Below are 15976 nucleotides of genomic sequence, written 5' to 3' on the forward strand. Positions count from 1 at the left end.
CGTTATTCTGATGGGAGCAAAGAGGGAGTGCCCTCCCTCTGTGATGCCCTTATTGACAGCGGCATCACAGGTGTTAAACGCCCGCGACTGGGCTCACATAGAGCTGACACCCGCACTTGCATAGAATGAGCCTCCAAATCACGGTGCTGTTGCGGTGCCTTATGTATACTGCACATGTCAGGAAGGTTCATCTGCCTAGTTACTAACACTAATTGTTTAGTTACTTTAAATCAATGTATGTAAATAGAATTACAACTATCCCTGACTGTTTCTGCCTCCTGTCCTCTGTGCATTGCATCCAGACACCTACATTACACAGAAAAGGGCCACCAAGTGCTTTGTCTCCCTAGCTGTAGCTAATGTATTCCAGTCTAGTTGCCACTAGCCTCCTGGATTGGGTTTCCAGTCTGAGGAGTCATAAATAGCCCTGTGATCATCACGTGCAATGCCAATGTTAGCTAGAGAAATGCGAACACACACGGGCGTAGCTTGAAGTTCATGGGGCCCAAAGCAACATCTCCAATGGGGCCCCCAATCATTGCAAGTCTAGCAGTATTGGTATTTTCATATATTGTAGAGCAAAGGGACTTTTAGGGCCCCTTAGGCTCCAGGACCCTGGTGCAATTGCATCTTCTGCACCATTGGCGTAACGATCTCAGTTGCAGAGGTGGCGGCTGGGCTAGTGCGGGTGACGCCATAGATGCCGGTGCTATCCGTGAAAAATACAGACAGCCCTCATATGTGACGTCTGAATGAGACATGGCCTCGAATGTCGTGTGAACGAGTGCGGGCACGGCTCTTTGGCACAGCAGGCAATACTTTTCAGAATCAAAAGTAATTTAAAAAAACTCTTTAATTGATCTTGAACCTGATGAGGTTGATGTACTTCCTCTACATATCCCTTTATAATCCTGAAATTAGAGCATTTTTATGGACTGCTAATTCTAATTCTAATAACCATGTATAAGTATATAAGGGGACAATACAAATATCTCGCTGAGGATCTGTTTATACCAAGGAAGGTGACGGGCACAAGGGGGCATTCTTTGCGTCTGGAGGAGAGAAGGTTTTTCCACCAACATAGAAGAGGATTCTTTACTGTTAGGGCAGTGAGAATCTGGAATTGCTTGCCTGAGGAGGTGGTGATGGCGAACTCAGTCGAGGGGTTCAAGAGAGGCCTGGATGTCTTCCTGGAGCAGAACAATATTGTATCATACAATTATTAGGTTCTGTAGAAGGACGTAGATCTGGGGATTTATTATGATGGAATATAGGCTGAACTGGATGGACAAATGTCTTTTTTCGGCCTTACTAACTATGTTACTATGTTACTATGTAAAGGTGGAAACTTTAAAATAAGTTTATACAGCCATTCTGACAGGGATTTTCCAGGTAAGTACACCGGCCTCATCCGGTCTCGAATATTTAATAATGCCTGCAGTGTTTGGTGTGGAATCTAGCGATAGAGCCACTTCACGGTGTGATGGCCTTTGATTTCTGATAAGGAAAGTGTCTGGTTTGGGGGTCGCGGTTCCATTTCTGGTTCAGTCCCTGGTAGGCGCTTTCTGTGGTCACTAGATCTCTTCCTAGGTTGAAATGGCGACCAGTCTTATGCTGGTCACACTGCAGGCCGGCTGTGGAGATGCTAATACGTTTCTTATTACTTTTTATACAGGAAGCAGCGATCGCGTTATATGACCTTCCTAAAATGGCCGCGGTATAGCGACCTTCCCAAGATGGCGGCCCTTTCCCTGCCACCCCTCATCACGCAATGTGTAGGTCACACGATGGGGGAAGAGTTAAATCTGCGCAGGCGCACGGAGGCCAGAGCGAAGAGTGCGAGGGACAGAGTGAGGAGCCGGGGGGAGAACGAGAGGTGACGGTTCGGACAGCTGTGCTGCTCCCTCCTGTCGGGTGTCGTCGGTTCCTGTTGTCCGCCGCGCTGCTCACATCGCCTCAGTATGACGGAGCCGCAGTCGGCGCTCCTGCTGCGGAGGCAGCTCGCAGGTAATGTGCGCCCTCCCCGGGGTAATATGAAGGGAGGGGGCAGCCTGTGTCGGTGTGGGAGCTGGCGAGATGTCCTGTGCCCTCACAGCAGAGGGGCAGATGGCGGAGCTGTGAGGAGGGGGAGGGGGCTGCTGCCTGTAGGTCCGACTGCAGGACCTGGTTATGGGGGCAGTCATGTCCCATAGTGTTGTCATAGCTGGGGTAATGCAGTATGGAGCTCCCTGTGTGGGGGTAGGTTGTGCCGCTAGAGCCGGGGGAGGGGGGGTAGCCTGCGCCCCCTAGAGCCTGCGCCCCCTGGAGCCTGCGCCCCTAGAGCCTGCCGTGGGGGAGGGGGGGTAGGTTGCGCCCCTAGAGCCTGCCGTGGGGGAGGGGGGGGGAAGGTTGCGCCCCTAGAGCCTGCCGTGGGGGGGTAGGTTGCGCCCCTAGAGCCTGCCGTGAGGGGAGGGGTAGGTTGCGCCCCTAGCGCCTGCCGGGGGGGGGGGGGGGGGTAGGTTGCGCCCCTAGAGCCTGCCGTGGGGGGTAGGTTGCGCCCCTAGAGCCTGCCGTGGGGGGTAGGTTGCGCCCCTAGAGCCTGCCGTGGGGGGTAGGTTGCGCCCCTAGAGCCTGCCGTGGGGGGTAGGTTGCGCCCCTAGAGCCTGCCGTGGGGGGTAGGTTGCGCCCCTAGAGCCTGCCGTGGGGGGTAGGTTGCGCCCCTAGAGCCTGCCGTGGGGGAGGGGGGGTAGGTTGCGCCCCTAGAGCCTGCCGTGGGGGGGGGGGTAAGTTGCGCCCCTAGAGCCTGCCGTGGGGGGTAGGTTGCGCCCCTAGAGCCTGCCGTGGGGGAGGGGGGGTAGGTTGCGCCCCTAGAGCCTGCCGTGGGGGGGTAGGTTGCGCCCCTAGAGCCTGCCGTGGGGGGTAGGTTGCGCCCCTAGAGCCTGCTGTGGGGGGGGGGGGGGTAGGTTGCGCCCCTAGAGCCTGCCGGGGGGGGGGGTAGGTTGCGCCCCTAGAGCCTGCCGTGGGGGAGGGGGGGTAGGTTGCGCCCCTAGAGCCTGCCGGGGGGGGGGGGGGTAGGTTACGCCCCTAGAGCCTGCCGTGGGGGGTAGGTTGTGCCCCTAGAGCCTGCCGTGGGGGGTAGGTTGTGCCCCTAGAGCCTGCCGTGGGGGGTAGGTTGCGCCCCTAGAGCCTGCCGTGGGGGAGGGGGGGTAGGTTGCGCCCCTAGAGCCTGCCGTGGGGGGGGGGGGGTAAGTTGCGCCCCTAGAGCCTGCCGTGGGGGGTAGGTTGCGCCCCTAGAGCCTGCCGTGGGGGAGGGGGGGTAGGTTGCGCCCCTAGAGCCTGCCGTAGGGGAGGGGGGGTAGGTTGCGCCCCTAGAGCCTGCCGGGGGGGGGGGGGGTAGGTTACGCCCCTAGAGCCTGCCGTGGGGGGTAGGTTGCGCCCCTAGAGCCTGCCGTGGGGGGTATGTTGCGCCCCTAGAGCCTGCCGTGGGGGGTAGGTTGCGCCCCTAGAGCCTGCCGTGGGGGGTAGGTTGCGCCCCTAGAGCCTGCCGTGGGGGAGGGGGGGTAGGTTGCGCCCCTAGAGCCTGCCGTGGGGGGGGGGGTAAGTTGCGCCCCTAGAGCCTGCCGTGGGGGGTAGGTTGCGCCCCTAGAGCCTGCCGTGGGGGAGGGGGGGTAGGTTGCGCCCCTAGAGCCTGCCGTGGGGGGGTAGGTTGCGCCCCTAGAGCCTGCCGTGGGGGGTAGGTTGCGCCCCTAGAGCCTGCTGTGGGGGGGGGGGGGGTAGGTTGCGCCCCTAGAGCCTGCCGGGGGGGGTAGGTTGCGCCCCTAGAGCCTGCCGTGGGGGAGGGGGGGTAGGTTGCGCCCCTAGAGCCTGCCGGGGGGGGGGGGGGGGTAGGTTGCGCCCCTAGAGCCTGCCGTGGGGGAGGGGGGGTAGGTTGCGCCCCTAGAGCCTGCCGTGGGGGAGGGGGGGTAGGTTGCGCCCCTAGAGCCTGCCGTGGGGGAGGGGGGGTAGGTTGCGCCCCTAGAGCCTGCCGTGGGGGGTAGGTTGCGCCCCTAGAGCCTGCCGCGGGGGGGGGGGGGGGTAGGTTGCGCCCCTAGAGCCTGCTGTGGGGGAGGGGGGGTAGGTTGCGCCCCTAGAGCCTGCCGTGGGGGAGGGGGTAGTTGCGCCCCTAGAGCCTGCCGTGGGGGGGGGGGGGGTAGGTTGCGCCCCTAGAGCCTGCCGTGGGGGGTAGGTTGCGCCCCTAGAGTCTGCCGTGGGGGGTAGGTTGCGCCCCTAGAGCCTGCCGTGGGGGGGTAGGTTGCACCCCTACAGCCTGCCGGGGAGGGGGGGGGGGGTTGGTTGCGCCCCTAGAGCCTGCCGTGGGGGAGGGGGGGTAGGTTGCGCCCCTAGAGCCTGCTGGGGGGGGTAGGTTGCGCCCCTAGAGCCTGCCGTGGGGGAGGGGGGGTAGGTTGCGCCCCTAGAGCCTGCCGTGGGGGGGGTAGGTTGCGCCCCTAGAGCCTGCCGTGGGGGGTAGGTTGCGCCCCTAGAGCCTGCTGTGGGGGGGGTAGGTTGCGCCCCTAGAGCCTGCCGGGGGGGGGGGGTAGGTTGCGCCCCTAGAGCCTGCCGTGGGGGAGGGGGGGTAGGTTGCGCCCCTAGAGCCTGCCGGGGGGGGGGGGGGTAGGTTGCGCCCCTAGAGCCTGCCGTGGGGGAGGGGGGTAGGTTGCGCCCCTAGAGCCTGCCGTGGGGGAGGGGGGGTAGGTTGCGCCCCTAGAGCCTGCCGTGGGGGAGGGGGGGTAGGTTGCGCCCCTAGAGCCTGCCGTGGGGGGTAGGTTGCGCCCCTAGAGCCTGCCGCGGGGGAGGGGGGGGGTAGGTTGCGCCCCTAGAGCCTGCCGTGGGGGAGGGGGGGTAGGTTGCGCCCCTAGAGCCTGCCGTGGGGGAGGGGGTAGTTGCGCCCCTAGAGCCTGCCGTGGGGGGGGGGGTAGGTTGCGCCCCTAGAGCCTGCCGTGGGGGGTAGGTTGCGCCCCTAGAGCCTGCCGTGGGGGGGGGGGGGGGGGTAGGTTGCGCCCCTAGAGCCTGCCGTGGGGGGGTAGGTTGCACCCCTAGAGCCTGCCGGGGAGGGGGGGGGGGGGTTGGTTGCGCCCCTAGAGCCTGCCGTGGGGGAGGGGGGGTAGGTTGCGCCCCTAGAGCCTGCTGGGGGGGGTAGGTTGCGCCCCTAGAGCCTGCCGTGGGGGAGGGGGGGTAGGTTGCGCCCCTAGAGCCTGCCGTGGGGGGGGTAGGTTGCGCCCCTAGAGCCTGCCGTGGGGGGTAGGTTGCGCCCCTAGAGCCTGCCGTGGGGGAGGGGGGGTAGGTTGCGCCCCTAGAGCCTGCCGTGGGGGAGGGGGGGGGGTAGGTTGCGCCCCTAGAGCCTGCCGTGGGGGAGGGGGGGTAGGTTGCGCCCCTAGAGCCTGCCGTGGGGGGGGGGGTAGGTTGCGCCCCTAGAGCCTGCCGTGGGGATGGGGGGGTAGGTTGCGCCCCTAGAGCCTGCCGTGGGGGAGGGGGGGTAGGTTGCGCCCCTAGAGCCTGCCGTGGGGGAGGGGGGGGGGTAGGTTGCGCCCCTAGAGCCTGCCGTGGGGGAGGGGGGGGGTAGGTTGCGCCCCTAAAGCCTGCCGTGGGGGAGGGGGGGTAGGTTGCGCCCCTAAAGCCTGCCGTGGGGGAGGGGGGGTAGGTTGCGCCCCTAGAGCCTGCCGTGGGGGAGGGGGGGTAGGTTGCGCCCCTAGAGCCTGCCGTGGGGGAGGGGGGGTAGGTTGCGCCCCTAGAGCCTGCCGTGGGGGAGGGGGGGTAGGTTGCGCCCCTAGAGCCTGCCGTGGGGGAGGGGGTGGCTAGGTGGTGCCCCTAGAGCCTGCCGTGGGGGAGGGGGTGGCTAGGTGGTGCCCCTAGAGCCTGCCGTGGGGGAGGGGGGGTAGGTTGCGCCCCTAGAGCCTGCCGTGAGGGAGGGGGGGGGGGTAGGTTGCGCCCCTAGAGCCTGCCGTGGGGGAGGGGGGGGGGGTAGGTTGCGCCCCTAGAGCCTGCCGTGGGGGAGGGGGGGGGTAGGTGGCGCCCCCAGAGCCTGCCGTGGGGGAGGGGGGGGGGGGTAGGTGGCGCCCCCAGAGCCTGCCGTGGGGGAGGGGGGGGTAGGTGGCGCCCCCAGAGCCTGCCGTGGGGGAGGGGGGGGGTAGGTTGCGCCCCTAGAGCCTGCCGTGTGGGAGGGGGGGGGGGGTAGGTTGCGTCCCTAGAGCCTGTTGTGGGGGAGGGAGGGTAGGTTGCGTCCCTAGAGCCTGCCGTGGGGGAGGGGGGGTAGGTTGCGCCCCTAGAGCCTGCCGTGTGGGAGGGGGGGGTAGGTTGCGTCCCTAGAGCCTGTTGTGGGGGAGGGAGGGTAGGTTGCGGCCCTAGAGCCTGCCGTGGGGGAGGGGGGGTAGGTTACGCCCCTAGAGCCTGCCGTGGGGGGGGAGGGGGGGTAGGTTGCGCCCCTAGAGCCTGCCGTGTGGGAGGGGGGGGGTAGGTTGCGTCCCTAGAGCCTGTTGTGGGGGAGGGAGGGTAGGTTGCGTCCCTAGAGCCTGCCGTGGGGGAGGGGGGGGGGGTAGGTTGCGCCCCTAGAGCCTGCCGTGGGGGAGCCTGCGCCCCTAGAGCCTGCCGTGTGTGTGTGTGTGTGTGTGTGTGTGTGTGTGTGTGGGGGGGGGTAGGTGGTACCCCTAGAGCCTGCCGTGTGTGTGTGTGTGTGGGGGGGTAGGTGGTGCCCCTAGAGCCTGCCATGTGTGTGGGGGGGTAGGTGGTGCCCCTAGAGCCTGCCGTGTGTGTGTGTGGGGAGTAGGTGGTGCCCCTAGAGCCTGCCATGTGTGTGGGGAGTAGGTGGTGCCCCTAGAGCCTGCCATGTGTGTGGTGGGGTAGGTGGTGCCCCTAGAGCCTGCCGTGTGTGTGTGTGGCGAGTAGGTGGTGCCCCTAGAGCCTGCCATGTGTGTGGGGGGGTAGGTGGTGCCCCTAGAGCCTGCCGTGTGGGGAGTAGGTGGTGCCCCTAGAGCCTGCCGTGTGTGTGGGGGGGTAGGTGGTGCCCCTAGAGCCTGCCGTGTGTGTGTGTGGGGAGTAGGTGGTGCCCCTAGAGCCTGCCATGTGTGTGGGGAGTAGGTGGTGCCCCTAGAGCCTGCCATGTGTGTGGGGGGGTAGGTGGTGCCCCTAGAGCCTGCCGTGTGTGTGTGTGGCGAGTAGGTGGTGCCCCTAGAGCCTGCCATGTGTGTGGGGAGTAGGTGGTGCCCCTAGAGCCTGCCATGTGTGTGGGGAGTAGGTGGTGCCCCTAGAGCCTGCCGTGTGTGTGTGTGGGGGGGAGGTTGGGCTCCTAGCGCCTGCCGTGGAGGGGGGTAGGTTGTGCCCCTAGAGCTTACCGTGGGGGAAGGGGGGGGGGTTGTGCCCCTAGAGCTTGCCGTGGGGGAAGGGGGCGTGGGTTGTGCCCCTAGAGCCTGCCGTGAGGAAAAATCTGTCCAGTGTCACTTTGTGTTAATAACTCTGGAACGCCGTTGATTTTGAGATTTTTTTTCTATGACATATTGTACTTTATGGTAAAAGGTAAATTTATGTTGATATTTTTTATAAATTAAAAAAAATATCAGAAATTTTACAAAAATTAGCGATTTTTGAAATGTGAATGATTATCCCTTTAAGGCCGGAATCACACATGCGAGAAACACGTCTGTGTCTCGCATGTGAACAGCAAGCTCTGGCGCCGGCACTTCGGAGCGGAGCGTGCGGCTCCATGTGTTGCTATGCGGCTGCACGCTCTGCTCCGAAGTGCCGGCGCCAGAGCTTGCTGTTCACATGCGAGATACGGACTTGTTTCTCGCATGTGTGACTCCGGCCTAATCCAGATAGTCATACCACGCAAACATTAATAAATAACATTTCCCTCATGTCGGCTTTACATCAGCACCATTTGTAAAATATCGTTTTATTTTGTTAGAATTTTGGAAGGTTTAAAAATGTAGCAGTAATTTTTCCAAGGAAATTTACTACTTTTTTTTTTTTTTTTTGGGACCTAATAAGTTTCAAGTGACTTTGGGGGTCCTAAATATTGGAAACCCCCAAAAGTGATACCATTTTAAAAACAGTACCCCCGACATGCTGAAAACTGCTGTCCGTTTATTAACCTTTTAGGTGCTTTTCAGGAATTAATGCAAAGTGGCATAACAGAAATGAAGTAATTTATTTTTTGACCACCTAAATGTTTCTAACTTCTGAACAGGCCGCTATAGCTGGAAGACTTTATGGCTGTTATTGGCCTTGAATTGCCACAGCAAACATCAGGACCACACGATCAAGAGCTCAGGGTGCCGATAGGGTTAAAGAGGAAGCCCCCACACTCTGTTAACCATCTAGATGCTGTAGTCATTGACAGCAGCATTTAAGGGGTTAAACAGATATGGACGGTACCAACACTGATTGTGGCTGATGCAGCAAGTTGTCAGCTATAGCATACTAGTCTCTTATATCGCAGGTCAGTAAAAAGATGTCGGTGGTCACTAAGGGGTTAAGATTATTAATGCCTCTGAAACGCCGCCTACTTAGTTAGCCAGTTAGTGATTAGTGGGAGGAGTTTGGGTGGGCGGACTTGCGTCCACAGAACACAAGTATTTTACGCCCAGTGAAAGCCGTTTAGAGAATTGTCGCTCACTGGGATGCCGGCTCCCATCGTTCACAATCTGTTCATTCACAAATGACCCATCACTATTCCCTGCACCCTGATGGGTCGCTGTGTGGGTGGGGGTTCGCTGCGCGTTGGTAGGCGACGCATGGGAGGGAGTTCGCTGTGCCCCAGTAGGCCACCGTGTGGGCAGAGGTTCGTTGCACCTCGGAAGGCTGACCTGTGTGTGTGGTGGAGGGGATACGCTGCGCCCTGTGAGACCACCTTGTTTGGGGGAGGGGTTACGCTATGCCCCGGAAGGCTGCTGTGTTGGTGGGCTGTGGCATCCACTCTGGGGTGCAGCTCTCTGGCACTGACAGGATGGCGCTGCAGTCAGTGCGGGGTGCTCAGTGACATAACCCCAGGTAAAGTTTGATGTTGTGTAGAGGCACAACCTCCCTTTTGTATCAGCTTCTCTCAGCCCCAGGCATCTGCTGGTGCACAGGGCTCTAGCTTCCAGTGACACAAGGCCCAGGTTGCCACTGCGCTCTGACCTCTGCATTGGGGTCTCACAATACATCTTACATGTGCTGCGAGATTTAAAGCGATGGGAACCCTTTGGGGCTGCCACCAAATTTCAAGGGTGTGGGAGTGAGGAGACAGCAGAGCTGGTACAAGTGAGATAAGGATAACAGAGTTGGTGATAATGTAGTTCGACATTCTGGAAAGTGTGCTTTTTTTGCTTCAGTGACAGTCCTGATATGATAATCCAACATCAAATGATGTTTGCTAAAGGTAAAATAGAAAAGGTCTTTAAGTTTATTAGAGTGCACCCCAGGTGGTGCTTTCTCTGTTGGACTTGGGGGTTGGGAAAGAAGTGACAACAGGGCGCTGTTTTGTATAGTTTAGCATTTTCTGTCACTCCGTCTTCGTATTTGGACACAGCCGTTCACTTGATTATTCTGAGCCGTCAGAATCTAACAATTACACTTTTTTATTCTCCATCAGGATTTGTAAACTACGGTACTTTAATGTCAAGATCATGGAAGTGCAGATCTATCATTGTGCTTCTTTCCTGTTTATGGGTGTACAACTAGTGATGCAATGTACTGCCCGAATTCTACTGTTGAGGACTTCAACGGGTTTTCTTACGCGACTGGAATCCCCACCCCCTTTAAGTTATTCAGTCTGTTTATTAGGACCCAAAGGCTCATTCATTTTTTTTTTTTACGTACAAGTGCTATTCGTCCTTTACACGGTTAGCACTTGTACCTATGCTAGTGAATGGGCCGTTCACACGTCTTACTTTTCGCAGACTGAGTGGTCCACTCAAAATAGGGCTCATACCCATGAAATAGAAAAAAGTTCCCATATCAGGACCTAAAAATCATGCGAGTGTCACACCTAGTATCCGAATTACATCCAACTGCAATGCGATTTTTAACATGAGTTTTTACATAGAGAAATTGTCATTTACAGTTTTCAGAGGAAATATTCTTAAACGCATAGAAAATGTGTGTATGTATATCTAATTTTTTAAATTTTTATAGCCTGGGAAGGGGGTAATACCCATGGAGCTTCCCATGCTATTACTATTATTCTTTACTGGCTATTAAAATGGGAGACCCTAAAAAAAAATAAATAAAAATAACTTGAGATCCCCCTATTATTACCAGCAAAGGCTATGCAGACATCTGCGGGCTGATATTTATAGCCTAGGAAGGGGCCATGGATACTGCCCCCCCCTCTCCCCGGGCTAATAAATCGTCTCTCAGCTGCCCCAGAAAAGGCTCGTCTCTAAGATGTGCCAATTCTGGTACTTAGCCTCGCTCTTCCCACATGCCCTGTGGCGGTGGCAAGTGGGTTAATAGTTGGGGGGGGGGGGGGGGGGGGGTTGATGTCACCTTTATATTGTCAGATGACATCAAGCCCGGAGGCTAGTAATGGAGAGGTGTCAATAAGACATCCCCCACTACTAACCTCATAGTCATGTTGTATAAACACACACACACACACACACACACACACACACACACACACACACACACACACACACACACACACACACACACACACACACATACACGTCATTTACTTGAAAGAATGACACTCCTTTAATAAATTAAACTATACTTACGACCTCGCCCATTCCACCAACTTATTTGTCTTCTGCTGAAGTTAACCCCTTTATGACCTTGGGATTTTCCATTTTTCCGTGTTCGTTTTTCGCTCCCCTCCTTCCCAGAGCCGTAACTTTTTTATTTTTCCGTCAATTTGGCCATGTGAGGGCTTATTTTTTGCGGGACGAATTATACTTTTGAACAACATAATTGGGTTTTACCATGTCGTGTACTAGAAAACGGCAAAAAAATTCCAAGTGCGGTGAAATTGCAAAAAAAGTGCAATCCCACACTTGTTTTTTGCTTGGCTTTTTTTGCTAGGTTCACTAAATGCTAAAACTGATCTGCCGTTATGATTCTACAGGTCATTACGAGTTCATAGACACCCAACATGACTAGGTAATTTTTTATCTAAGTGGTGAAAAAAATTTTCCAAACTTTGCTAAAAAAAAAAAAAAAATTGTGCCATTTTCCGATACTCGTAGCGTCTCCATTTTTCATGATCTGGGGTCGGTTGGCTTATTTTTTGCGTGCCAAGCTGACTTTTTTAATGATACCATTTCGGTTCAGATACGTTCTTTTGATCGCCCGTTATTGCATTTTAATGCAATGTCGCGGCGACCAAAAAAAAACGTAATTCTGGCGTTTCGATTTTTTTTCTTGCTACGCCGTTTAGCGATCAGGTTAATGCTTTTTTTTTATTGATAGATCGGGCGATTCTGAACGCGGCGATACCAAATATGTGTAGGTTTTATTTTTTTATTTTTGTTTTATTTTGATTGGGGCAAAAGGGGGTGATTTAAACTTTTATATTTCATTTTTTTCACTTTTTTTTTACTTTAACTTTTGCCATGCTGGCACAACACTATCACCTCTGCTACATAGCAGCGATCTGATGTTCGCTGCTATGTAGCAGAATTGCAGGTGTGCTGTGAGCGCCGACCACAGGGTGGCTCTCACAGCTGCCGGGAATCAGTAACCATAGAGGTCTCAAGGACATATATGGTTACAATGCTGAAGCATCGCCGACCTCCGATCATGTGACGGGGGTCGGCGATGTGATCATTTCCGGCCGCCCGGCCGGAAGCGGTAGTTAAATGCCGCTGTCTGCGTTTGACAGCGGCATTTAACTAGTTAATAGGCGCGGGCAGATTGCGATTCTACCCGCGCCTATTACGGGCACATGTCAGCTGTTCAAAACAGTTGACATGTCCCGGCTTTGATGCGGGCTCACCGCCAGAGCCCGCATCAAAGTGGGGCTTCTGACCTCGGACATACTATCCCGTCCGAGGTCAGAAAGGGGTTAAAAAAACAACAACTATATTCCTCACCTTTGTCGTAGAGCTGATAATCCATTTGTCCCATAACGTGTATAGCTCTTCGATATCTAGATGGCAGGTTGCATGAGCACAGAGCAGCATATATACCCAGTATCTCCATGTGAACTCCTATTACCTGTCTGACAGCACTGCGAGCATGAGAAAGTTCCCCCCACCCATCCCCATCAGCCCACTTGCCACCGTTACAGGGCAAGTGGGAAGTACGAGGCTAAGTGCCAGAATTGATACATCTTAGAGATGCGACTTTTCTGGGGTGGCTGAGAGCAGATGTTTTTAGCCTGGGGGGGGGGTCAGTATCCATTGCCCCTTCCTAGGCTATTATCATTTCGCTGCTGTCTGCATAGCCTTGGCTGGTTATTAATTATAGGGGGACCCTACGTTATTTTATTTATTTTTTTACATTTTTTTTTTTTTTTAGGGTCCTCATTTTAATAGCCAGTAAATGCGAAGTATACAGTTGTGAGCTGATATTAATAGTCTGGGAAGCTTCATGGGTATTACCCCTTTCCCAGGCTATAAACATCTGCTGTCAGCTTTCCCTCTGCTGGTCAAAAAAACTTACGAGGAGCCCACGTCAATTTTTTTTCTTCAGAAAAATAGTCTTATTACATGTACAGTAAGCTGCACACACTGTTTAATTGTCACTGACATCCATATATCTATTCTATGTGTATATACTGTATGTAATCCACCTATTCTACCCTGTCGGGTCCCGATGCGATTTTACATTAAGCGGCTGCTGAATTGCCGACTCTTCATCGATCTATTATGAATACATATATATATGTGTGTGTGTGTATGTATGTATATATTCTATTCTTTTTTTTTTTTTTTTTTAACCCATCACTGATTTTACTGTATGCAGCTTTTCAAAGGACATCGGTGCGTAAAAAATTGGACAGCACTCTCATGGTCAGAGTACTGTGAGATTATTTTTTTTTTCACACCCATAGGCTCGGAGTCTCGTCCAAGATACATGGCAAATCACAGCATCACAGATTTTTTTTTTTTAATTTATTTATTTTTTCTCCTCCGTTTGATTTCAGCAGAAAAAAAATTGCAGATGAGATGTAACCCATTGAATAACATTGGTCAGAGTGCAATCCATTTTTTTTTTAATCTGATTGCACTCGTCCTTTTTTTTTTGTCTCGCAAATGAAAATGAGCCCTTAATGCAAGTCTATGGGCCTGTGGAAAAAAAGGACATTTTTTCACGGACTGTTGCATTTGATAAGGTGTAGAAACCTTGTTTTTCCAAATACGAGGAAAAACTGATGAAACTTTGTCCGTTTTCTCGTACATGATAAAACCTGATGTCTGAAAGAGCCCTTAGGGCCCCTTTCCACTTGTGAGAAAAAAGCGGTCCGATTTACGGACCGAAAAAACTGCTGTAACGTCTGCGAGTGCCATGCGAGTGTCATGCGAGTTTTTTATCGCAACATCCGTATGACATCCGTATTGCTGTCCGATTTTTACGCACCCGTGTCCTTAGAAAAGCCGGCAATTCAGCGCAGAGTACAGTAAAATCACACTGACAGGTTAGATTAGAGTAGATATATACACATAGAATAGGTATATATACATATATATATATGTCAGGGAGACACCTATGTATATATATTTATATTTAATGCAGCGTGAGATAGCTTTAAAGCTGGTAATTCAATTACCGGCTTTTCCTATCTCCTTCACAAACCCGACATGATATGAGACCTGGTTTACATACAGTAAACCATCTCATATCACCTTTTTTTTTGCATATTCCACACTACTAATGTTAGTAGTGTATATATGCAAAATTTGGCCGTTCTAGCTAGTAAAATAAGGGGTTAACTGACGGAAAAAATTGGCGTGGGCTCCCGCACAATTTTCTCCGTCAGAGTAGTAAAGCCAGTGACTGAGGGCAGATATTAATAGCCTGGAGAGGGTCCATGGTTATTGGGGCCCCCCCCCTGGCTAAAAACATCTGCCCCCAGCCACCCCAGAACAGGCACATCTGGAAGATGCGCCTATTCTGGCACTTGGCCACTCTCTTCCCATTCCCGTGTAGCGGTGGGATATGGGGTAATGAAGGGTTAATGCCACCTTGCTATTGTAAGGTGACATTAAGCCTAATTAATAATGGAGAGGCGTCAATTATGACACCTATCCATTATTAATCCAATACTAGTAAAGGGTTAAAAAAAACCACACATTATTAAAAATTTATTTATTTAAAAAATCACAAAGGCTGTTGTATTACTTTATTCTACTCTCAATCCACTCACTGAAGACCCTCGATCTGTAACAAAAAAAAAATAATAAACCAACAATATACATACAGGTCCTTCTCAAAAAATTAGCATATAGTGTTAAATTTCATTATTTACCATAATGTAATGATTACAATTAAACTTTCATATATTATAGATGCATTATCCACCAACTGAAATTTGTCAGGTCTTTTATTGTTTTAATACTGATGATTTTGGCATACAACTCCTGATAACCCAAAAAACCTGTCTCAATAAATTAGCATATTTCACCCATCCAATCAAATAAGTGTTTTTTAATAACAAACAAAAAAACCATCAAATAATAATGTTCAGTTATGCACTCAATACTTTGTCGGGAATCCTTTGGCAGAAATGACTGCTTCAATGCGGCGTGGCATGGAGGCAATCAGCCTGTGACACTGCTGAGATGTTATGGAGGCCCAGGATGCTTCAATAGCGGCCTTAAGCTCATCCAGAGTGTTGGGTCTTGCGTCTCTCAACTTTCTCTTCACAATATCCCACAGATTCTCTATGGGGTTCAGGTCAGGAGAGTTGGCAGGCCAATTGAGCACAGTAATACCATGGTCAGTAAACCATTTACCAGTGGTTTTGGCACTGTGAGCAGGTGCCAGGTCGTGCTGAAAAATGAAATCTTCATCTCCATAAAGCATTTCAGCCGATGGAAGCATGAAGTGCTCCAAAATCTCCTGATGGCTAGCTGCATTGACCCTGCCCTTGATGAAACACAGTGGACCAACACCAGCAGCTGACATGGCACCCCACACCATCACTGACTGTGGGTACTTGACACTGGACTTCAGGCATTTTGGCATTTCCTTCTCCCCAGTCTTCCTCCAGACTCTGGCACCTTGATTTCCGAATGACATGCAAAATTTGCTTTCATCAGAAAAAAGTACTTGGGACCACTTAGCAACAGTCCAGTGCTGCTTCTCTGTAGCCCAGGTCAGGCGCCTCTGCCGCTGTTTATGGTTCAAAAGTGGCTTTACCTGGGGAATGCGGCACCTGTAGCCCATTTCCTGCGCACGCCTGTGCACAGTGGCTCTGGATGTTTCCACACCAGACTCAGTCCACTGCTTCCTCAGGTTCCCCAAGGTCTGGAATCGGTCCTTCTCCACAATCTTCCTCAGGGTCCGGTCTCCTTCTCGTTGTACAGCGTTTTCTGCCACATTGTTTCCTTCCAACAGACTTACCATTGAGGTGCCTTGATACAGCACTCTGGGAACAGCCTATTTGTTGAGAAATTTCTTTCTGGGTCTTACCCTCTTGCTTGAGGGTGTCAATGATGGCCTTCTTGACATCTGTCAGGTCGCTAGTCTTAAGGTACCGTCACACTTAGCGACGCTGCAGCGATACCGACAACGATCCGGATCGCTGCAGCGTCGCTGGAGAGCTGTCACACAGACAGCTCTCCAGCGACCAACGATCCCGAGGTCCCCGGTAACCAGGGTAAACATCGGGTAACTAAGCGCAGGGCCGCGCTTAGTAACCCGATGTTTACCCTGGTTACCAGCGTAAAAAAACAAACAGTACATACTTACATTCAGCTGTCTGTCCCTTGCCGTCTGGTTCCTGCACTGACTGCTGGCCGTAAAGTGAAAGTGAAAGCACAGCACAGCGGTGAGTCACACAGCGGTGACTCACCGCTGTGGCTGTGCTCTGCTTTCA

The 15976-nt window shown here is 53.7% G+C and overlaps 1 protein-coding gene across 1 annotated transcript in view; it reads left to right on the forward strand.

Moving 5' to 3' along the window:
• Nucleotides 1-1706: 1706 nt before the first annotated feature.
• LOC138670269 (ubiquitin-conjugating enzyme E2 G1) overlaps nucleotides 1707-15976 on the forward strand; it is a 111016-nt gene continuing 96746 nt past the window's right edge. The window contains exon 1 of the mRNA XM_069757463.1: nucleotides 1707-2007. Coding sequence (XP_069613564.1) covers nucleotides 1962-2007 — 46 coding nt within the window. The 5' untranslated portion in view covers nucleotides 1707-1961. The remainder of the gene's footprint in view (nucleotides 2008-15976) is intronic.

Source organism: Ranitomeya imitator, chromosome 3 (genome assembly GCF_032444005.1).
Source record: "Ranitomeya imitator isolate aRanImi1 chromosome 3, aRanImi1.pri, whole genome shotgun sequence".
NCBI classification, from domain to species: Eukaryota; Metazoa; Chordata; class Amphibia; order Anura; family Dendrobatidae; genus Ranitomeya; species Ranitomeya imitator.